Below are 25,056 nucleotides of genomic sequence, written 5' to 3' on the forward strand. Positions count from 1 at the left end.
AAGTAACAGCTAACTTGAAGTCATCTGACAAGAATGGGCTGAAAAGTTCATAGGCTGACTATGAAAGAGTGACTCTTGAGCTGTGAAATCTTGGATGCATGGGTTTATTCCCCAAGGACATTCATGCTCACATAGTTGCTACATTAGGGGATGAAACTCCAGCTTTATCAACAGTGCAAAAATGGATAGCTGAATTTAGGATGAGAATGGAGACTATTGAAGATGATCCAAGGTCTAGACATCCTGCTACCACCTAAGAAAACATTGATTGTGTTCACCACATAGTGGCGAGAGTTGAGAATATTCTGCACAATGAACTTGGCATGATGAAAGTTTCTACTCAGTAGGTGCCACATCTTCTGACACCTGATAAAAAGTTCACCAGGCTTCTAAATACCTTTAGAAGATAGTAAAATGTGGTCAGTAAGCTACTGCAGAGAATCGAACCCTGTACCTCATAAATTCTGGCTTAGTGCTCTGTACCATTAAGCTAAGCAATCCCTCTCTTCAAAATTTATTAGAGTGTATTGTAGAAATCATTTGAAATCCAAAAGAAACAGAACTATACTTATAAGTATTTCAACAGACTGAAACCACTTGGACTGTCACCTCGCACACTCAAATTGAAGAAAGGATCCCCAATTATTCTTTACAAGAATAGATGCTCCACATTGATGCAATGCTACACTGTTGACAAAGTCTTGGATAAACATCCCCAAATAGCTTTATATCTTTCATTTTTGCAAATATTTCTTCAGATACGATTCATCATCATTATCATCATCATTTATCATCTGTTTGGACAGTTTAAATGAAAACTGGTAAGCTGGGGAGCTGCACCAGGTCCCTATTTGACATGTTTTCTATGACTGGATGTTTTTCCTAATACCAACCACTCCAAGAGAATAGTAGGTGCTTTTTACATGCCACTAGCACATCTCCCCCTATACATATATATACATATACATGCACGCATATACATATATATATATATATATATATATATATATATATATATATATATATATAGAGAGAGAGAGAGAGAGAGAGAGAGAGAGAGAGAGACACACACACACACACACATATATATATATATATATATATATATATATATATATGGTGGCTGCCCCCTCGTTATCGAGTATGGCCATTACACAAAGCTTAATCAATGTTGTTATCGTGCAATGCCTGTGCAAGATTTTTTTAAAGTGAGGTAAGGCTGTGCACTGAGTTAATCCCACTCAATAAACAACAGCAGCCATAATCCGAAAAGAAGAATAAGTCAACATCATCGGTAACTACTGAGCCACAGGTTTTATGTCGGAGTTATCCCAGTTACCTGAGTTACCTTCTCCTAGAAGGATGCCCTAACAAAGGCTAGGAGTCCTTCACTCCCAATGGTTTAACCGCGCGATCGGGTATTCAGTCCGATTATTTCTATGTCCCCGCGCATGATACTGCCTTAAGACATTTATTGGATGGCCGTTGACTTTCAAGAGTTCCTCCACACTTTGACGGGTTTTGTTTTTCATCCCGCAGGGTGTCCAATAAACACCCTCCTCACCAAGCAAGCTTGGTGGGGTTGCCGGTTTAGTCGCTGACACACACATATATATATATATATATATATATACACACATATATACACACACATATAGAAACACACATATACACATATATTTCTATGTGTATACATGTGTGTATATATATGTATTTATATATATGTATGTATATGTGTGTATGTATATAAGGCTAACTGGGAAGATAGTTTTTGTATGTGGCAGATGCTCAGGAGCAATAAACACTGAAAATGTGCAGAGAACAACTTCTGCCACATTCAAAGGGAAAAAACTAGAGGTAGTTGATACCTTCTGTTACCTAGGTGACCAAGTCAGTAGCAGTGGTTAGTGCACTGAAAGTGTAGCTGCTAGAATAAGGATAGCCTGGGCAAAGTTCAGAGAGCTCTTACCTCTGCTGGTGACAAAGGCCTCTTGCTCAGAATAAAAGGTAGACTGTATGACGCATGTGTATGAACAACCATGCTACATGGCAGCGAAACATGGGCCGTGACTGCTGATGAGGACATGCGTAAGCTTGCAAGGAATGAAGCCAGTATGCATCGCTGGATGTGTAATTTCAGTGTGCATACTTGACAGAGTGTAAGTACCTTGAGAGAAAAGTTGAACCTAAGAAGCATCAGATGTGGTGTGCAAGAGAGACGACTGCACTAGTATGGTCATGTGGCAAGAATGGATGAGGATAGCTGTGTGAAAAAGTGCCACACCCTAGTGGTTGAAGGAGCCTGTGGAAGAGGTAGACCCAGGAAGACCTGGGGTGAGGTGGTGAAGGACAACCCTCACCGAGGCAATGACTAGAGAACGAGAACTTTGGAAATATGCTGTGCTTCAGAAGACCCAGCAAGTCAAGTATAGGCCACAGGTGTAACCAGCCACCTTTCCTTCACTGGACACTAAACTCTGCTTGCGAAGACCTGTTGAAGCAAGTGAAATCGAAATTGAAATCAAATTTGATGACTGGCATCTGTGCTAAGAGCACCATCCAAGCATGATTGTTGCCAGAGCAGCTGACTGGCATGTGGAAAGCACCATTTGAACGTGATTGTTACTAGCGTTACCTTACTGGCACTTGTGCCAGTGGCACATGGTAAGATTGCAGCGAGGTAAGATTGCCATGGTAAGATTGCCAGTGCCACTGGACTGGCTCCTGTGCAGGTGACACATAAAAACACCATTTGAGCATGTCTGTTGCCTTTACCACCTGACTGGTCCTCATGCCAGTGGCACGTAAAAGAACTCACTACCCTCTCGGAGTGGTTGGTGCTAGGAAGGGCATCCATCCAACCCATGCCAGTACAGGGGTTGGACATAATAATGGAAACACCTTAAAATTTCAAGCAAATTTATTTTAATACTAGCAGAGTTACCCGGTGTTGCCCGAGTTGCATACAATTGAAGAATTAGACTTTTCTGTTATATTTTCTGTAATGAACTGGAATACCTGTTTCAAATTTCATCAAAATTGCAGATGAGGGTTATTTCCCTCTTTACACACCTAAACAAAATTGTAATCATGCCACATATATCCCATACTACTGATTTTTATGTGCATATTCCAAAATTCCAAGTCTTATAGAACCTGTTAAAAGGATCTTGCTCCTGAAAAATGGAGGTCATGGAGATCTAAAATGTGAGAGTTAACGCCCCAATTGGGGGTGGGCATCTTAATGTCAACCAGAGAAGTTGAATTGTTGAGAATCAAAAAGATTCTCAACAATTCAACTTGGGTCTTATATCTATTGTTTGAATTTCTTTAAAATAGGAAATATATGTTCACTGGGTTTGTAAAAGAGAGCAAAGCTACAGGAAACCAAAAGACGAATGATCACAATAAGCAGTCAGCTAGAGTACCCTAGTCGTTTGCACTCCCAATATAGGATTCCTCACCATGCAGGTGACAGGCACAGCCGTAAGATGCATTATAAATCTATAGCAATTGGAAGAGCGTGACCCAACGGAAATAAACATTAACAACTGTGTGACGTGAGAGCTAAGGAGAAATGAAAGTTGGAGTTTGCAAATGACCACTATACTTATACGTAACTGGACAGAATAAATATACAATCTATAAATGTCTTTGAATAACCAGTCACTCATCTGGTAAGGCCTTGAAATCAATGTTACCATGTGTGACCCAGTGATAATAAAAAGACTGAAAGGAGATCTGCAATCAAATAACTTTACTCAACACTTTGCAACTGAATCAGTGGCGGCAAAGATGCCTCTCATTTATTTGACAATTTATGCAGCACATTGCAGAAATCACAATCTAAGTGTATGTCAAAGCAAACTGTTACACTGTTGTACCATTGAATTACAAATAATGCTCATCTATACTCGGATGACCCCACAGCTTCCAAGAGTACAACTATTCGTCTTTGCTTAGATAAAATGACAAAATTGTGGATGTTAAGTCCCCATGAAGGAGTCTTTCTAACTTGTAAGATGAAATTTTATAAATATTACTTTATTTGTATCTAATATCTATGGTTAAAATTTCATCAACAGCAAAAGTATATTAATTGTCATGGAGGTTGTGGCCTTTATGCATAGAATATAATTTCCAAATTTCATAAAGATCCATTCAGTACTTTTGACTTAGTTTTGGATCATAAAAGAAATGACTAAAATTTGGGAGTTAAGGCCCCTATTAGGGTGTCTTAGAATCCTCTTGTGAATGGAAACTTTGAGAATACTTCTTGATGTGTGTCAACCCATGGTTGAAATTTCATCCACATCAAAAGTTTATGAATTTTCATGGGGGGTTCTGCCCCCTTTAAGCTATCTGAAATTCAAACCAAACATATTGCATTATACCCGCCCTTATGCAGTGAATCTAAGTTTCAAATATCATAATTTGAATACCATTCAGTAATTTTGGCCCATGAAATTGTATGAAACACACAGCATTACTCTTCTCTCTGGACTTCGATTTTGTGTTCCAAATTTCATTATGATCAGTGCAGCAGTTTTCAAATGTATAAGTAATACACAAACACATAAAGACATTGTCTTTGATATAATAAATATGAATCAAATTCGGTGACTGGCATCCGTTACTAGTGGAGCGCTAAGAGTACCATACAAGTGAGATCGTTGCCAGAGCAACAAGCTGGCCTTCGTGCCAATGGCGTCACCTTGCTAGCACTTGTGCTGGTGTCATGTGAAATATTCAAGCGAGGTCGTCGCCAGTGCCGCTGGACCGGCTCCTGTACAGGTGGCACGTAAAAAGCACCATTTGGGCGTGGCCGTTGCCAGTACCACCAAACTGGCCCTTGTGCCAGTGGCACGTAAAAGCACCCACTACACTCTCGGAGTGGTAGGCATTAGGAAGGGCATCCAGCTGTAGAAACTCTGCCAGATTAGATTGGATTCTGGTTCGCCAGACCTCAGTCAAATCGTCCAACCCATGCTAGCATGGAAAGCGGACGTTAAATGATGGTGATGATGATGATGTATATATGTATGTATATATATATATATATATATGTGTGTGTGTGTACGTATGTGTGTATTATATATATATGTGTATATATACACACACACAAAGATAAATTGATAGATACAACTGAGTGGGCAAATAAAAATATGAGACACAGCGTTGTGCTTTTTTTATGTTGATAAGCCTGGTACTTATTCTATTAGTTTCTTGTGAAACCAGTAAGTTATGGGGATGTAAATAAACGAACAGAGTCACACACATACACTTAAATATATACATACATATATATATGATTGATTTCTTTAAGTTTTTGTCTACGAAATCCATATCTCTTTACTCTCTTTTTACTCTTTTACTTGTTTCAGTCATTTGACTGCGGCCATGCTGGAGCACCACCTTTAGTCGAGCAAATCGACCCCGGGACTTTTTCTTTGTAAGCCCAGTACTTATTCTATCGGTCTCTTTTGCCGAACCGCTAAGTGACGGGGACGTAAACACACCATCATCGGTTGTCAAGCAATGCTAGGGGGACAAACACAGACACACAAACATATACACACACACTTATATATATATACATATATACGACAGGCTTCTTTCAGTTTCCGTCTACCAAATCCACTCACAAGGCATTGGTCGGCCCGTGGCTATAGCAGAAGACACTTGCCCAAGATGCCACGCAGTGGGACTGAACCTGGAACCATGTGGCTGGTTAGCAAGCTACTTACCACACAGCCACTCCTGCGCCTATATATGTATATATATATATATATATATATATATATATATATATATATATATATATATATGTATGTATCTATGTATATATATGTATATCTATATATATATATATATATATATATATATATATTATATATATATATATATATATGTATGTATCTATGTATACACACACACAAAGATAATTGTGTGGGCAAACAAAATATGAGAGATGCTGCCTAGTAGTTTTCTTCTTTTGAATCCAGTAAGTTATGGGAATGTAAATAAACGAACACCAGTTGTGAAGCAGTGATGAGGGAGAAACACAAAGACACACACACACACACAGACTTACATATATACATACATATATATACGATTGGTTTCTTTCAGTTTCTGTCTACAAAATCCACTGACAAGGCTTTGGTTGGTCTGAGGCTACAGCAGAAGACACATGCCAAGTCACCACAATGGGACTGAACCCAGGACCATGAGTTTTGGAACGAAGTTTGTTACCACACAGCCACACCTGCACCTATCTATGTGTGTGTGTGTGTATGGTGTATATATGTATATAGATATTTCAAAATTATGATGCTGTGTTTCCATTATTTTGCCCAACACTGCATATATATATATACATACATATACATATATATATATATACATACACACACATTATCGTCATTTAACGTCCACCTTCCATGCCGTTATGGGTTAAACAGTTAGACTGTGGTCAAGTGTTGTTCTTATATTGTTTGAAGTGTTATGTATCATCCGAAGAAAGTTTTTTTTTAGTTATGATGTAAGTAATGTACTAGTTTATCTATTAAAAGTGTAGTGATGCTACTGTGTAGGGTTCAGCGCGCATGCGCAGAATGGGACTACTTCCGGGTGGCCACCGGAAGTCTTCCCCATGCGCATGTGCAGGAAACGTTCCCTTACCCGCCAAACTCAAATCTTTCTCTCCGGTCAACCCAGCCGACGTTCCGAAAACTGCGATCACTACCCCCTTTGGGTGTTTTGAGTTTTTATATATGAGTTTCGGGTTGCGGAATGCTACTAGCACCTTCCAGCGTTTCATTGATGAGGTTGTCCGCAGTCTTGATTTTGTGTTTGCCTATGTCGATGATATACTCATTGCGAGCGACACACGTGAAAATCATCTCCAGCAACTTTCTCAGCTTTTTCAGCGTCTTCGCGCTTATAGTATACGTATAAATCCCGACAAGTGTGTTTTCGGACGCTCTTCCCTAGATTTTCTAGGCCATCATATTGATTCGACTGGAATCAGCCCTCTCTCGTCAAAAGTCGATGCCATTCAACGCATCGCACCCCCCACTTCCTTGCGCCAGCTCAGGCATTATCTAGGGATGATCAACTTCTACAGACGTTTTATTCCCGGTTGTGCAGACAAGCTACTACCTCTCACCAGGCTATTAAAGGACACTCCTAGAAAGGACAGTCAAGTCACCCTCTCTGCTGAGGCAGTGACAGCCTTTGAGTCCATTAAGAAGGAGCTGGCTTCTGTTTCTTTGCTTGCACATCCAGTTCCTGGTGCTTCTCTCTCTTTGACTGTAGACGCGTCGGACACTGCGATTGGCGCTGTGTTACAACACACGGTGGATGATCATATTCGACCTCTAGCTTTCTTTTCCCGTCAACTGCAACCAGCTGAACGACGATACAGCACCTTTGATCGTGAGCTCCTAGCGATCTATCTATCGGTTCGTCATTTCCAGCATCAACTTGAAGGGCGAGATTTTGTGATCTATACGGATCACAAGCCCCTTTTATTTTTGCCCTGTGTTCAAAAACGGACAAACTCTCACCCCGTGCTTTTCGGCACCTGGATTTTATCTCTCAATTCACTAGCAACCTGGAAAAGAGAACGTCCCTGCTGACGCTCTCTCTCGCCTTCCAGTTTGCGCCCTTTCGTCTCCTGCTGCTATCGACTTAGCTGCCATCTCGCAGGAGCAGCCACCTTTGGCGTCGTTAGACTTAACTTCTCCCAAGTTCTCCTGTTGCCAGTTTTCCTACCTTCCGCTTCCGTCAAGCGAAGGCACCATTCTTTGTGATACTTCTACTGGTTCTCCCAGGCCACTGGTGTCTGATAGTAGCCTGCTCTATTAACCACTTCGCAATTTGTAAATAACGTATATAATTTGTTGTTTCATTATTTTAAAACATATACATCGTGGGGAACAACTTATACAGATATATACAAATATACCATGGTTTTGCCAGGATGACCTACAACAAAATAATGGGGTAATTTTCAAACGTGGAAATATGTTGAAAATATGACGTCATCTTTTTATATAGAAGATTCCTCAGGTACACAGTTTAGGCAGAATCAGGAATGATTTCAAAATCTAATGTAACGTTACCTACTTCCATTTCTATTGTTGCTTCTTTTTTAAAACTACACAGCAAAAATAACTTCCTAAGAAGAAAGGCAACACACAAGATTTTCATAAGCATTCGTGTCAATACTGCAAAAATTATATATTTTGAAGTTCTTCAAAATATATAAGTTCTTCAAAGAATATAAGATCTTTGAGAAATATTGTCTTCAAGATTGTCTAAGTTCTTTGACAATCCTCAAAAATGTGCAAATTAATAATAGATTTAAAAATATATTATAGCAAATATAAAGCACATCCTAAAAAACTCAAGTAAGATTTACAGGTAAAACAACAAATTATTTACGTTATATACAAAAGGCGAATTCGAAATTTAATAAAAATACCTAATGAGGGTGCGTTTTGATCAGAAGCCAAGAGGGCCTAGTACATCATCTGGGTTAATTATTATTATTATAATTTCTATAAACATTTTATAATTAAGAGTAATATCATTAGAAAACAAACGACAAAAATAAGTGATTTCATAAGCATTCACGAATGCTTATGAAATCACAATACTGCAAAAAGATATTGTTTTTAATATTTAACCCAGTTGCAGTACCGCGCTCTCTTGGCTTCTGATCTTAACTGATTGGAAATATATTTTTCCTCAGTCTGTTTATTATTGTCGATAGTAGCCTGCTCTATTATAAATTGTTGTTTCTCCTGTAAATCTTACTTGAGTTTTTAGGATGTGCTTTATATTTGCTATAAAATTTTAAAAAATCTATTATCAATTTGCTCCTTTTTGAGGATTGTCGAAGCTCTTCGACAATCCTCAATAACAAAAAAAAACATAAAAAATTAATTGCTTGTCTTGTTTTTCCTTTTGTCTTTGCGTCCGTTCAACTTTGATTCATTGTCATTTAACTTTCCTTTGACAGAATCATCTAAAACTTAAAAAACTACAAAATGTCTCTAACATCACGGTCTGCAGTTGCCTGCTCACAAACTTTTTCAGCTTCAATTGAGGGACTTTCTAAGCAAATAGAAAGGATGGACGCGAGAGAAAGCACATAGGTGCATACAGTCAGGCACCTTTAAACTAGCTTCGGAGAATTTGAGCACGTCAACTTCCTCCACATCATTTTCTAGTTCTCATGCATTTTTCGTCAAGGACCAAGTGTCGAAGAAAAACTTCTTGGTGCACACTGGTTCTTGTTGCAGCATTAGGCCTTTGCGTCTCACACCCGAGAGGGCAAAATGATCTAGTGTTACATTGCACGCTATTGATTCGTCTCCAATAGACACATTCGGTCAGATCTCTCTACGCCTTTATATTAATCTTCGTCCAGATTTTCAATGGGTTTTTATCATTGCTGACATTCAGCATCCTATTTTAGGTGCGGATTTTCTAACCAATTTTGATTGATTTGTACATGTCAGACCTCGGAGGCTAGTCGATACTTCGACTACACTCTCCACGCCAACCAGAGAATCTATCGATTCAGCTCTTAGCGTGGCATTTTTTGTTTCTACATCTACCTACATTTTTTAAAAAAATCTAATGTAACGTCATCCTCTCCCATTTCTTTTTTTAAAACTAATACATCACATCAATCCGCAATGGCAATCACAGCAATCATAAATCAAAAATAACTTCCTAACCTAAGAATAAAAGCAACACAAAAATAAAAGTGATTTCATAAGCATTCGTGATATTACGGCAAAAATTATGTCTTCAAGACACATTGTCTTCAAGATTGTCGAAGTTCTTCGACAATCCTCAAAAATGAGCAAATATAGCAAATATAAAGCAAATCCTAAAAAACTCAAGTAAGACTGAATATGCGAACACTACAAACCTGATTTTCAAATTTCAGGCGATTTTTACCACTTTTCTCATGAAGGTTACTAAAAATAGCATATGTTTCACATTTGTTTAAACCGATGCAATGTTGGGTTGTAGATTTGTTTATTGTTCTGTGCGTGTATGCAGCTCCCTAATCAGTTGACAATGCTGTCCAGTCACACTAACTCAGTTACATAGATGTATGTATGTATGTATGTATGTATTATGTATGTATGTATGTATGTATGTATGTATGTATGTATGCATCTATGTATTCATGTATGTATACAAGTAAATTTGCAATACACATTATGTAAACATCAGTATCTATATAAATATATATATATATCTCAACTTTGCTTGTACAAGCATATATATATATGTCTATATATAAAAATATATATATATATATACATATATTTATATATATAGATACCTATTTATGCTTGTACGTATGTATATATTTATTCATATATGTATTCATTTATGCATATATACATGTATGCATCCATGTTTGTAACTAGATATGTATGCATGTATTATTATTTACATATATACTAATGCATACATATATGCATGCATCTTTGCATAGTGTGTATGTTTGTTTGAATGCTTTTATGTCTATATACACGCTTTTTCAGTTGTATAAATGAAATGCTTAATACATGTATAAATGTTTGTCTGGATGTACGTATGTAACTATGTACGTATGTAATTATAATTAGTATCTATGTAATTATAATTAGTACCTATGCATGCATATATGTATATTCATAGTGTATATATAAATATATATATATATATATATATATATATGCATGTATGTTTTTATCATGAATGAAAATTTACATATTTGCATAATTTTTTTTTTAAAATGCATTCAAAAATTTTGGAAATTGCAAAATCTGATCTTTTACACAGTCGCAAAGACATTTTTTTGAAAAACGTTTTATACTCAAACTTTTTTACCAAACAGTTTACTCAAATTTTACAAAATTTTTACATTTTACAAAATTTTGCGATTTGTATCAATATAATCTTATTATCAATAGGTTTGGTTATATTTGGTTATATAAAACGTTATTGCTATATTTGTGATATGCATACTTTTGAGTTTGAAAAATGTCTGTCAGGAAAAGGATTTGTTTGAAATTTGTAAAATGTACACTAATATACAAAATTTGGGTTTGCAATGTTATTCAAGTCACTTTGAAGCAAATTGTGTCAAAATTTTGTGATTTGTGTTTTCTAATTAATTAGTTTACCAATTAGTCTGATGTTTTTAAGATTGCATACATATTTACATGCTTGCACACGGATACTTTTCTAAATCTATTAAGTTTGTACACATGTACAGGGATGCTCATATGTTGTACAACTGAAATATACTCATCTGCATGTATTATTATATACATATATACTAATGCATATATTAATTAAGCCAAAAAAGCAGATAAATAAATCAGAATCTTTCTCAGGTAGGGGCTTGCACAAACATCCCTAAAAATTTCTGAAGTTTCTTTGCCTATCGCAAGCTATTTTAAGATAGGTCTTTGTGGCATGAGGAGAACTTTTGAAAACCAGGACCGCACGAACCGTGTACCATGTGTGCCTTCATAATGTCGTACAGCTGCCGGTCAACAGTTGGGTCCGGAATTTCTGCTGCAATGAGATCATCATTGTTGGGTCTATTTTGTTGACCAACCAAAGCAAAATGTGCGCGTGTGGCAACCCCCTTTTCTGCCACAACAGTATACATGTTGCAGTTAACAGGCCCAAAAACCTGGCCTTTTTCTATTAAATGAATGAGCCAGTTTCTGCCTGAAAACCCTTGCAATAATATCATGGCGATGACAGTACTGCTGCCCTGGGAGAAGTTTTCGCGTTACCTCAACCCACTTTGGGTTACATGTAAAGGTAATGAATAAATCGGGTTGCCCATAATGCCGAACGTAAGTCATAGCGTCTTGTGTTCGCTCATGCATGTACTGTGGGTCCCCTGTATAGGTTGAGGGGAGAATGCACATTTTGCGGGCGTCAGTGTCATTCTTGATGCCATCACGCAAATGGATGTAGGAGTCTGAGCACAGCTGCTTCTGATTCAATCTGATGAAGCACAGTCTCTCGGACTCCATCTTTGCAGCCATGTCAACTGCAAACTGGTGAAACAGTTCCTGTGATCTGTGCAGGGGGTTGAAATCATTATGCCTTGTCATGAAGCCATACATGAAACGGTTTTAGATGTCCCAGCAGAGGGCTCGTTTGGTTTGTGGTGAGGAATGCCGAAATGGTACCCGTCTTCTCCATACGGAAAAAAGAAGGGGATACTGCAGGGCGTATGACCGATGCGTCTCATGAATACGCTGAAGACCACTGTCGCGGCTTTGAAGAACTATGTCTCGCTGCTTGAAGAACTATGTTGCTGGTCTTAGTCGTGGGAATGTGTCGGAAATGATGAAGCAGCAGTAGCCGCAGCGTTTGTAGCCAGTCGAGTGGCCCTTTGTTGTGGGTCCTCTGAAGCCCTTTGTGCAGCAACAGCAGAAGCCTTTATGGCCCTGCGCTTCGACCTTGTTTCCGGACCGTCTGAAGCCGTGGAAGCAGCATCGTACGAAGCCATTTTTGCTAGACGTGCGTTGCGCTGTTGTAAATTTTCAGCAGCTCGTGATTGCGCTGAACGTAAGGCGCTCTGTGGCCGCTGCTGCTGCAGTATGGCGGCCGAGGCGACTTCTCTTTTTCGATGGCATTTTATGTGAAAAAGAAAGGGTGAAAGTTACTTAAAGATAGAAATTGTAATGTGAATGAAATGTGGAAAAACGTAAACCATGGAAGGAAAAGAAATAAATATTAGCAGCTGAAAGAAATTTTTATGCAAGTATAGCGACAGAGTGTGTAAAATGTATTGAAATTTGAGTTAAAATCAATAAAATAAAGTTAGATTTGCAAGAATGGAAGTAGTTTACGTACATGTTCGAAATGTGAAGTGTTTTAGTTGTTAAATTTGCGTAAAGTGTATAGAAACGTAAATTGAAAAAGAAAATGAATTTGAATTTTTAAGAAAGGAATTTGTTTACATACATGAGTCAAATGGCAAATGTTTGTGCAGTTGTCCGAAATGGAAGCAGGGTAAATGTGTGGAACTGATGTATTATAATGAATAGTCCTTCTTGAACTGAAAACCAGTGGTGTAGCATATAAGACCATAAGGGATCTTCTTCTAGCTAAAATGGATGGCCAGTCTGAATGGCTCATCCCTAGGCAGATAAAATCTGCCTTTTATAATAAGAGATTATTATAATTATTATAATAAATATTATTCAAAAAATCACAATAAATTACTAATAAATAGTAAATTGACTACGCATGTTTCGTGACTACATCTTTAAACCGATACTATTAAAATTAATTTGATATAAAAATATAGCCACTCTTCATAAAATAAATGTATGTATCTTAAGCTGTATTAAGCTTCACCGTGAGTTTCGTGAAAATCGATTGCAAGTTGCGAAAATAAGAAATAAACTAGATGAAACATACCATTTACTGGAAAAATTCTAAATTCTCAATTTATAACTATGTAAAATACCAAAAATAATCTAAATTTTGATACCTTAATCTATATTCATCAATTTATCTATTTTATAAACACCTTGGTTTAATCATTCTAATTACATAATCTACTGCTTAAACGACGAAATATAACTACAAAAATTAGTAACATAAAGCAGTATCGCCCGACGTTGCTCGCGTTTGTTTTCGACGTTATTCTCTTTGTGAACATTACACCGAAAGATAGCGACACACTAGACAAAACATCGTGAAAAATAGAGATTTTCTTTTTGATGTAAATAATTTTCCGATTTGAATTTTTTCTCCGGATGAGAAAGCCTTCTATCATGCTATCAATTTTGGTTAACTTGCGCCACAGGGACTCGAAGGAGATAGTGTTGAAGGCTACCAAACCTGCCATACACAGACAACCAGCTTTATATTACAGAGATAGATTAGCTAAAGTATATCTATATTTAATTTTACAAACTATCACCTAACTTAAATTATACTTAATTCCGTTGGATTTCAATTCCCAGGGGCGTTCAATAAGTAATGCCCCTGACCCACTTCCCATAGCAGTAGAGCAACGAAACTTGGCACAGTTATTGGTCTTTTTCTACATAGGAACCACCCAGAGTTACGCATTTCTCCCATTTTGATGCAACTCTGGAGACCGTTTTTGTAGAAGACCCCAGCTTGGTCCTCCAACCTGAACGTGACTTCAGAAATCAAGGCTGCATCATCTGGGAAACGCTTTACTTTCAAAAACAACTTCATGACTGGGAAGAGGTGAAAATCAAAGGGTGCAAGGTCAGGAAAGTAGGGGGATGGGGGAAAGTAGCCATACGCCTGTGCTTCTGATCTGGCGACAAGCGAGTTGTGGACCGGAGCGTTGTCCTGCAGGAGGAGGATGCCTTTGCTGATCTTGCCCCGCCTTGATTTTAATAACCTCTTAATTTCCTCAAAGTGAAGCTCCTGTAATTGTGGCTCCCTTAGCCAAGAAATCTTTTATCACTACTGTCACTACATGTCAACTGCAAACTGGTGAAACAGTTCCCGTGATCTGTGCAGGGGGTTGAAATCATTATGCCTTGTCATGAAGCCATACATGAAACGGTTTTAGATGTCCCAGAAGACTGTGGGCATGACCTTGTCAGCGGAGTGCTGCACCCTTGCCTTCTTTGGAGGAGGTGAGTCACGGTGCTTCCAGTGCATTGACTGGGCTTTGGTCTCTGGATCATCGTGATGGACCCAGGTTTCATCCTCTGTAATCAGTCTATTGAAAAATTTTGACTCATCTTGGCACATCTCCAAGTTCACCCTCGAGCACTCGACGCGTTCTTGCTTCTGGAAAGGTGTGAGCAGCCTGGGAATCCATCTGGCAGACACCTTTTGCATATGCAAATGGTCATGTATGATAGTTTCCACAGACCCGGTACTAATCTTGACCTCATGGGCTATTTTGCGAATAGTTATGCGTCGATCTTCCAAAATTGCAGCCTCAACTTGACGGACAGATGCCTCAGAAGGGGGCGACCAGATCTGGGAGCTGTTTCTACAAAGTTCTGACCATGTTTGAATTCACGATGCCAGTGTTTTACAAGGTCATATGATGGGGCATCATCACCATAAGTTACTTTTATTTCATCAAAAGTCTCCCGTGGTGTGCGTCCTTTCAAATACAAAAACCGCATCACAGGCTCCCTTTCACACTTGACTCAGTTCAAACACCTGTAAATCGGAAACCACCATTACTTCAGAGCTGTAAATCAAACAATTGCAAATGGGTCGTGCATGGTTGGAGAAAACTGATTAGATTTCGGGATCAAGATTCTGAATTATTTATCTGCTTTTTTGGCTTAATTTTTCATTGTGAACAGGTTCATTATTAGTTTGTGAGAGCAGTTAAGTTTATTTCAGTTAGTCTCAATTTAAAAATCATCTCTGATTTTGATTATCAAAAATGTCTATCAGAAAACGGACATTCGTTATCCTTGGCAGAAGTTTGCACTTTCTGAATGCTCTTATAGGTAAACAGCATATGACCATCCCTGTACTGAATAGATTTGGAAATGATAGGATCCGTATGTATTTATATGTGCAAAAACATCATACTAATTTGGTAAATATGACTGAACTAATTAATGATATGATTATATTTACCCCACAGATAACACAAATATATACAAAAACTTTTAATGAAATATAATTTTACCATGCCGTATTTTAAGATAATAAACAGTAAATATTGAACTTGAATTACAAAACAAATCCATTGCACAAATCCTTTATCTGACAGACATTTTTCAAACTCAAAAGTATGCATGTATAATTCCAAATATAGCAATTACAGAAATATTAAAATTACTAAATCTTACAACAGCGTTTCTGGAAATAAATAGTTTTCGCCATACTAATATGTATATTAGTGTACATTTTACAAATTTCACACATATCCTTTCAACTAGCCTGCCCTACATTTATTCTTTCACACACTCGACTCACACAAACATGCATATATGATTCTTTGAATGTACAAACATGTTTATGTATACATTAACATGATGCATGCTGTAATACACACATACATGCACATATACACGAAATGTGTTCAAATGTCTCAAACGACGTTTTCTAAGTGACGTTGGCTACCTGCTCGAAGTATGCATGTATATATGTGAGCATATTGGTATGTGTGTATATTGGTATGTATGCACGTATCATTATATAAATATGTTGAAACATGTAAAAGTGCACCAGTACGAGTGACATGTAGGAGACACCCAAGCCATAGAATTATCGCTGAAAGTGACAACTATACCATCGTGCAAGTCTCAAACACGATAATGTTGTAGAGGGATGGCATTAAATAACGTGTCTATTTCAAGATAGCTTAAATGATATGTTTTCTAAATTCAGGATGAATTTTTAAATTCAGACTAGTTGAAATAAACTCGACTGCTCTCACAAACTAATACTAAACGGGACACCACTTGAAAATAAGGCCAAAACAACAGATAGATAATTCAGAATCTTTGTCAGGATATGATTTTATCCCGAAATCTAAGTAGTTTTTTCCAGCAAGTTTGTTTGTTTGTCTATCTGAAGCTATCTTGAGATAAACAAGCTATCTTAAAACAAATAAACGAACAAAAACAGAACTGCCATCCGTATTGTTAGTTTTTGCTATGTTTCTATGGTTGGATGCCAGGCAAGTTACAGAATGCATTTGGTGTCTCCTACATGTCATTGATACTGGTGCTCTTTTATATGTTCTTGCTTTTAAGGTATTATTGGCACGAGCACCTTTTATATATTGATAGCATGGGTGTATTTTACATGCTTACAACATCTTTACCTTTGTAAAATCGTGTCCATGTTCATATGCATGTACAATTTTCATATACATAACAATTTTGTTAAAATTTTATGCTACACATTTTCTAATTTCTGTCAATATAAATCTTTGTAGCATAGTAGTGTACATTTGGCACATATCTTGTTTCTGATAGACATTTTTAAAACTCAAAATCAGAGATGATTTTAAAATTAAGACTAGCTGAAATAAACTCGACTGCCCTGCATTTAGGCATGCACACAAACATGCATATGAGAATGTACATGTGTACAAACATATTCATGTATGCATGAACGAGATGCATGCTGTACATACATGCATAAATACGTATTTTTATGCTACACGTTAGTGTACATTTGGCACATATCCTGTTTCTGATAGACATTTTTAAAACTCAAAATCAGAGATTTTGTATATACATGTATGTACGAATGTGTTTTGCAATTTGTGTTAATATGATGGTAATGAGATTATATTGACACATATCGCAAGATTTTCATAAAACAAAATGTTTTAGAGTAGGAATGAATTCTTATTAAAATTGTGAATGCCTATTCTCACTACTAAAACCTCTGGTTTTAATAATTAAAAAGATATCTATTTATAAAAATATAAATAGAAACATACGGCATGGTAAAATTATATTCCATTAAAAGTTTCCATGTGTAAAAGCATTTACAATAATGTTTAAATTACATGCTTTTTTTAACGAATTTTGTTGAATGATAATTTTGCGATTTCTGACAAAAAAAACGTTATTGCTATATTTGTAATTATTCATGCATAATAAGTCTGTTAGAAAAAGGATATTTTAAATTTGTAAAATGTACACTAATATACAAAATTTTGCGATGTGTGTCAATAGATCAATAGGTTCGGTTATATACACAAAAACGTTATTGCTATATTTGTGATTATGCATGCATAATTTTGAATTTGAAAATTGTCTGTCAGAAAAAGGATTTGTGTGAAATTTGTAAAATGTACACTAATATACAAAATTTGGGTTTGCAATGTTATGCAACTCAATTCTCATTTTAAAACATATTGTGTCAAAATTTTGTGATTTGTGTTATCTGTGGGGTAAATATAATCATATCATTAATTATTTCAGTCATATTTACCAATTAGTATGATGCTTTTTACGTATGCATACATATTTACATGCTTGCATAGATACGGATACGTTTGTACACATGTACATGGATGGTCATATGTTATTTACTTCTAATAATAAGTGCATTCAGAAAGTGCAAACTTCTGCCAAGGCATTACGAATGTCCGTTTTCTGATACTATCTGAAATAAACTTGACTGCTCTTACAAACTCGTAATGAACCTGACCACGCTGAAAAATTAAGACAAAAAAGTAGAAAATTTAGAATCTTGATACTGAAATCTAAGCAGTTTTCTCCAGCCATGCACGAACCCGTGAATATTTCTATCTTGAGATAGACAAGTTACCTTAAGATAGACAAAGAAACACGACTTCTGCTATCCATCTACATCATCATTATTAAGTTGGAGATTTGTACGATGGTATAGTGGTCATGTTTCTATGGGTGGACCTTTTCTGAAGCCAAGGAAGTTATAGTGCATTGGGTGTCTCCATGTCATTCGTACTGGGGATCTTTTAAACGTTGCCAGCAAGTATATGTGTCAACATATACACATATTTACATACATAATTGTAAGAATTAGCACTTCCTTCTCAAAGCTTGGATTCGAAATCAGACCCAAGAATCATTGGTCGTAAAATACCAATGCACAAAAAGGCGCGAAATCAGAATCTCTTTGTTCTGACAAAAAATGATGGATCGTCTCCCTTCGACCTCTGACCCGAGCAGGTCAGGCGAAGTTTAACAGGACGACCAGCGACCTACTGTACTCAATAACACTCTTGCGGTATATCTATTTTTCTGGCTATTTGAGATGTTATAAATAGAACGGAGAAATAGGTATCTAGAGAGAAGCCGAACCAACGTTTAAGAGAACGTCACGCATTTATGAGGACGATGAAAGAATATTCAGAAAGGTGACTCTGTCATGCATGATTTACACACATGCACCATCAAACATATTCTGCTTTAATGTGTATCCTGTATTATGCATTCCTTTAATATGTATTATTTGCAACCACTATTTAATATGCATTTTGTACAAGCGATGTGTAACATTGCTTACAAATTGATGTAGTGATAATAAATCTTTAATTTATTACAAAGCACTTATGTATTTATTAATACATCCACGCATCCACTACATTTGGTGACCCCGTAAAACGAATCGCGCCTTCCCTGGAACCAGCTTCATCAACCGCGTCGAAGAATTACAGTTTGCACATCACCAGCAACGAAGCAACTGAAAATTCCGACAAAAACAATGAATCTCCCGGAACAAAACCCAGCGGCCAACATCGACATGGTATTCCAAGCGGCGATCTCGTTAAAAATTCCACCATTCTGGACCCACGACCCGACATTGTGGTTTCACCATATAGAGGCACAGTTTGCCTCTCACAGAATATCGAGCGATGCGGCTCGACTTTCTCACGTTATCAGTTCTCTGTCACCAGAAGTAACGAACGTGATACGCGACCTTATCATGGCACCACCCGGTTCTGTTTCATATGAAGTTTTTAAAACCACGTTAATAAACAGAACCTCAGAATCCAACAAAAAAGACTTCACCAGCTTCTGATATCGGAAGAATTGGGTGACAAAACGCCGTCCCAGCTTCTTCGGAGAATGAAACAGCTTCTCGGAGATGAGACGCTCCCAGAAAAAATCTTCAAGCAACTTTTTCTCCAGCGTCTGCCCTCCAATACCCAGGTTGTTCTCGCGTCCACCAGAGAAAACACATCCCTTGAAGAACTTGCGGAGCTAGCTGACAAAATAGCCGAAGTACCGCACAGATATCCAACGGTATCGACGGTGACGCCAGCCGCTCCCAGTACCAATCCTTTCCGTGCACAAACCAGTTCTTCAGAGATTTCGGATTTGCGTGCATTAATGACGCAGCAAGCTGCGCAAATACAAATTCTCACAGCCCAAATACAAGCCCTAAAGTTTAGTCCCCAGCGTCGAAGCACCAGCCGATCTCGACGAGATGGCAGACGGTCTCGAAGCCCCAGTGCTACCCGAAACTCACATGACACGTGTTGGTACCACCGAACATTCGGAACACGGGCACAAAAATGTACGGTACCGTGCTCGTTTTCCTCACCCAGTTCGGGAAACGGCACAGCCAGGAATTGAACGCGACGGAAATTCCTGGTTCGCACCCACACAGTCGCCTGTTTTTCGTTTGCGATCGTGTAACAGGCACGCGTTTCCTGGTTGACACAGGTGCGGAAGTCAGCATCATCCCAGTCTCCAACACTTCTGGAAAAAGAAAAGAGACATCAGTCTGTCTTCAGGCAGTCAACCATTCACCCATTCCAACCTACGGTGAACAGTCCCTAACATTAAACATAGGACTACGCCGCACATTTCAGTGGGTATTCGTCGTCGCTAAACTGCCGACCCCTATCTTAGGAGCCGATTTCCTGCATCATTTCGGTCTCCTGGTAGACATAAAGAACAGACGACTTGTCGACACCACCACCAAGCTTACTGTGCGCGGTATAGCCGCTCGAATGGACACAGTCAGCCCAACTGTAATGCTTACGACAACGACTCGTCACAGTTCCATCCTGAATGATTATCCAGATGTCGCCCGGCCAGTTTTTCATAACCAGCCGATAAAGCACGACGTTACCCACCACATCAAAACCAGCGGTCCACCTGTTGCTGCAAGGCCCAGAAGGTTACCACCTGATCGTCTCCAGGCCGTCAAGCGGGAATTCCAGCACATGCTCGACCTCGGAATCATCCGCGTTTCCAGCAGCAACTGGTCCTCGCCGATACACTGCGTCCCAAAAAAATCATCGACCGATTGGCGGGTTTGCGGCGATTATCGATCACTGAATAAAAGCACTATCAGTGATGCCTATCCGGTGCCTTTTCTTCAGGACTTTTCGAGCTCGCTGCATGGAGCTCGCATCTTTTCAAAAATCGACCTGGTGCGAGCATACAACCAAATCCCAGTCGAACCTGCAGACATCTCAAAGACAGCAGTGACTACACCTTTCGGAATGTTTGAATTCCTGCATATGCCTTTCGGTTTACGAAACGCGGCACAGACATTCCAAAGGTTTATCGACATGGTGACTAGAGGTTTGCCTTTCGTCTATGCCTACATAGACGACATACTCGTGGCCAGTAACTCGGACGAAGAGCATAATCAACACCTTCACCTGCTATTCGAACGTTTACGTAAATTCGGAATTGTTATCAACCCTACTAAATGTTTGTTCGGAGTTGCTTCCCTTCATTTTCTCGGCCATATAGTCGATAAAAAGGGAATTCGTCCCCTTCCCGAGAAAGTCAAGGCCATCGTGGATTTTCCACCACCCACATCTCTCCGCAAATTAAGGGAATATCTCGGTCTAGCGAATTTCTATCGACGGTTCGTGCCCCACCTCGCTGAAATAGCGCAACTGCTCACGGATTTGCTACGTCAGCGAACCTGCAAAAACGCAGATATAGCTCTGACCGAAGATCAACTCGTTTCTTTCTCGCTGCCCTGAAAAAAGCGTTATCTAGCGCTACCATGTTGGTTTATCCAAAACCAGACGCCCCACGATGTTTACTCGTTGATGCATCCGATTCCGGAATCGGAGGTGTGCTACAACAGCTTGTTGACGGTATATGGCAACCGTTGTCTTTCTTTTCTAAGCGGTTAAAACCCGCGGAAACCAAATACAGCACATTCAGTCGGGAATTATTGGCGGCATACCTGGCCGTTAAGCATTTCCGTCATATGCTAGAAGGTACCAATTTTGCCATATATACCGACCACAAGCCATTAGTATACGCATTTAACACCAAACCGGATCGCCATTCGCCGAGAGAAATTCGTCACCTCGACTTCATATCGCAGTACACGACGGATATATGCCACATCAAAGGGGCGACCAACGTGGCAGCCGATGCACTTTCACGTGCGCAGATCAATGCTATCCACACCACGTCTACAATTGATCTGGCACGTATAGCAGCTGACCAGGAGAATGACGAAGAACTTCTAAAGCTCCGGAATTCGTCATCTCTGAAATTTCAGCATGTTCCACTACCATCATCCACAGCCCATATTTGGTGTGATATTTCCACTGGTTACCAACGCCCTTATGTACCACAGAAATATCGTCGAGAAGTTTTCTCCGCTCTACATTCTCTGTGTCACATCCTGGTATTCGCTCCACTCAAAAGCTAATATCGACCCGTTTTGTGTGGACCAGTATCAACAAGGATATCAGAGAATGGACCAAGTGCTGTGTTGCGTGCCAAAAAGCGAAAATCCACCGGCACATAAAATCACCAATCGGTTCATTTTCGCAGCCCGATGCACGATTTCAGCACGTTCACATTGATATCGTTGGACCCCTGCCACCTTCGCAGAACTATTCATATTTGCTAACTTGCGTAGATAGGTTCTCGCGATGGCCCGAAGCCTGGCCCCTATCTGATATATCAGCAGAAATGGTCGCTAAAACGCTGATATCACAATGGGTTTCGCGTTTTGGCACACCCGCAACAATTACCACCGAGAGAGGACGTCAGTTCGATTCCCACCTTTTCACCGAGCTGACTCGTCTCCTCGGGTGTAAACACACCCGCACTACAGCTTACCACCCTGCAGCAAATGGCATGGTGGAACGCTTTCACCGCCAACTCAAGGCATCTATAAAAGCTGCTCCAGACAGTTCTCACTGGTTGGAACATCTCCCTCTCATCCTCCTTGGAATTCGATCCACGATTAAGGAAGAACTGGGATATACTCCGGCCGAACTCGTTTATGGCACAACACTCACCTTACCTGGGCAGATGATCGAACCTGTTTCACAAAACTTCCCTGACCCACAACAATATGTGCACCGATTACGAACATCCATGTCGCAAGTATCACCCTCAGGCCCCAGACAACAGAACGTCGTTTCACGTGTCCCAAAAGATATCAACACATGGACTCATGTCTTCGTGAGGAATGATGGGATACCCTCTCAACTTCGACCACCATATTCCGGGCCCTACAAGGTCATCAAAAGAGAACCCAAGTATTTCGTCCTCGATATTGGAGGTAAACGAAATACGGTCTCGATTGATCGTTTAAAAAAAGCTTTCATCGAGGAGGACTTACATTCAGTCCCCTCTTTTCCTCAAACAGACTCGGCAACTCCAGCGAACACCACAGATGCTGCACAACCCCGACACACCAAATCAGGAAGAACAGTTCGATGGCCAGCAAGGTTTGTGCAAGTTTTTCGGGTAAGTTCTGAACTCCTAACGTATCCATCTTCCTAATGAACACATAACTGCATCACCCACCCAAAGAAATCAAAGAACATTTGTGTACGTAAAGAAAAAAAAAATGAAAACAAAAACTGTCTGTATGAACTTTTACGGAACATTTCAAAATCGAACTTTGCCGATGAACATTTCTTTCATTTTTGCATGTACATATTTTTTGTTTTCTCTTCAAAATGTTTGCTTTCTCATAAATATATTTTTTTGCTAACTGTATATCCACACACATTTACAAATCTTGTTCTCATGCGTGCTATCACTCGATTTTTTTTTTTCGCCACTGAAAGATACCTTGTCTCTATTAGACCTCTAGTAGGTCGAGTAATCAATAGACGCACATCTCTTTCAACGCGCCAACATAATTCTGCCTGGGCACATATACATATTGCCCACCATATAGCACATACAAATTGTAAACCTTTCATCCATATTTTTATCGTTCAATGTGTAAAAAAATTTTTTTCTACATGCACACAATCAAAAAAAAAAAAAATAATAAAAATAATAATAATAATACATTTCCAATATCGTTCGATCTCTGTGGCTTTCTCACTAGAAGGGGGGTAGTGTAAGAATTAGCACTTCCTTCTCAAAGCTTGGATTCGAAATCAGACCCAAGAATCATTGGTCGTAAAATACCAATGCACAAAAAGGCGCGAAATCAGAATCTCTTTGTTCTGACAAAAAATGATGGATCGTCTCCTTCGACCTCTGACCCGAGCAGGTCAGGCGAAGTTTAACAGGACGACCAGCGACCTACTGTACTCAATAACACTCTTGCGGTATATCTATTTTTCTGGCTATTTGAGATGTTATAAATAGAACGGAGAAATAGGTATCTAGAGAGAAGCCGAACCAACGTTTAAGAGAACGTCACGCATTTATGAGGACGACGAAAGAATATTCAGAAAGGTGACTCTGTCATGCATGATTTACACACACGCACCATCAAACATATTCTGCTTTAATGTGTATCCTGTATTATGCATTTCTTTAATATGTATTATTTGCAACCACTATTTAATATGCATTTTGTACAAGCGATGTGTAACATTGCTTACAAATTGATGTAGTGATAATAAATCTTTAATTTATTACAAAGCACTTATGTATTTATTAATACATCCACGCATCCACTACATAATGATACCTGCATTCTCATATACACACATACAAATATGCTCACATCTATACATCAAACATGTCATTTTGAGACAATGGAACACATTCGGACATACTTGCATGTGAGTACATATGTACGTATGTACGCATGTATGTATGTGTGTATTAATAGCATGCATGTCGTTCATGCATACATGTTTGTGTACAGGAATTAATGTGCATGAATAGCAGACAAGTTTATTTCAACTAGTATTAATTTAATTTTTGAATGATACATATTTACGTAACACTTGTAAAATATATAATGCATGCATGTATAAAAGCATGTTTGTTTTACCAGTGGTTGAAATTTTACACATTCGCGAAGAAATTTTTTTGAAAAATGTTTCATACTAAAAACTCTTCAGAATATATTTACCAAACAGTTTACTCAAATGGCAAAAGTTTTTCAAATGAAAACAGTTATAAAATGATAATATGTAGCAATATCGTTCCCTCAAGGAAACTATCCAGAAGAGCTGCCGAGATTCCGAAATTATTTGGAAACCATGGTTGAAGCCAATAGCGATTTTATTGAATAAATTTACTCTTTAATTATTATTTTCATTTTTGTATAATTTATATTATCCATCATTTTAAATTTAGGTTAACGGGTCTGGCCGGATCTACCTCAATGCCATAG

At 38.5% G+C, this 25,056-nt stretch overlaps 2 protein-coding genes and 1 long non-coding RNA gene across 3 annotated transcripts; 2 read left to right on the forward strand and 1 right to left on the reverse strand.

Moving 5' to 3' along the window:
- Positions 1 to 6,981: 6,981 nt before the first annotated feature.
- LOC118763323 lies at positions 6,982 to 19,394 on the reverse strand. Its single transcript, XR_004999066.1, has 3 exons — positions 19,261 to 19,394; positions 7,645 to 7,649; positions 6,982 to 6,992 (listed from the first exon to the last, which is right to left on the reverse strand). It is a non-coding gene; the product is annotated as an uncharacterized LOC118763323 (long non-coding RNA).
- A 198-nt stretch (positions 19,395 to 19,592) lies between these two features.
- LOC118763559 lies at positions 19,593 to 20,102 on the forward strand. Its single transcript, XM_036503131.1, has one exon. It carries the CDS (start codon positions 19,593 to 19,595, stop codon positions 20,100 to 20,102), a length of 510 nt encoding a protein of 169 aa, XP_036359024.1.
- A 2,493-nt stretch (positions 20,103 to 22,595) lies between these two features.
- LOC115212160 lies at positions 22,596 to 25,056 on the forward strand. The gene is made up of 2 exons (XM_029780999.1): positions 22,596 to 23,194; positions 25,020 to 25,056. The coding sequence occupies exons 1-2, from the start codon at positions 22,596 to 22,598 to the stop codon at positions 25,054 to 25,056; spliced, it is 636 nt and encodes a 211-aa protein (XP_029636859.1).

Source organism: Octopus sinensis, linkage group LG5 (assembly GCF_006345805.1).
Source record: "Octopus sinensis linkage group LG5, ASM634580v1, whole genome shotgun sequence".
Lineage (NCBI taxonomy): Eukaryota > Metazoa > Mollusca > Cephalopoda > Octopoda > Octopodidae > Octopus > Octopus sinensis.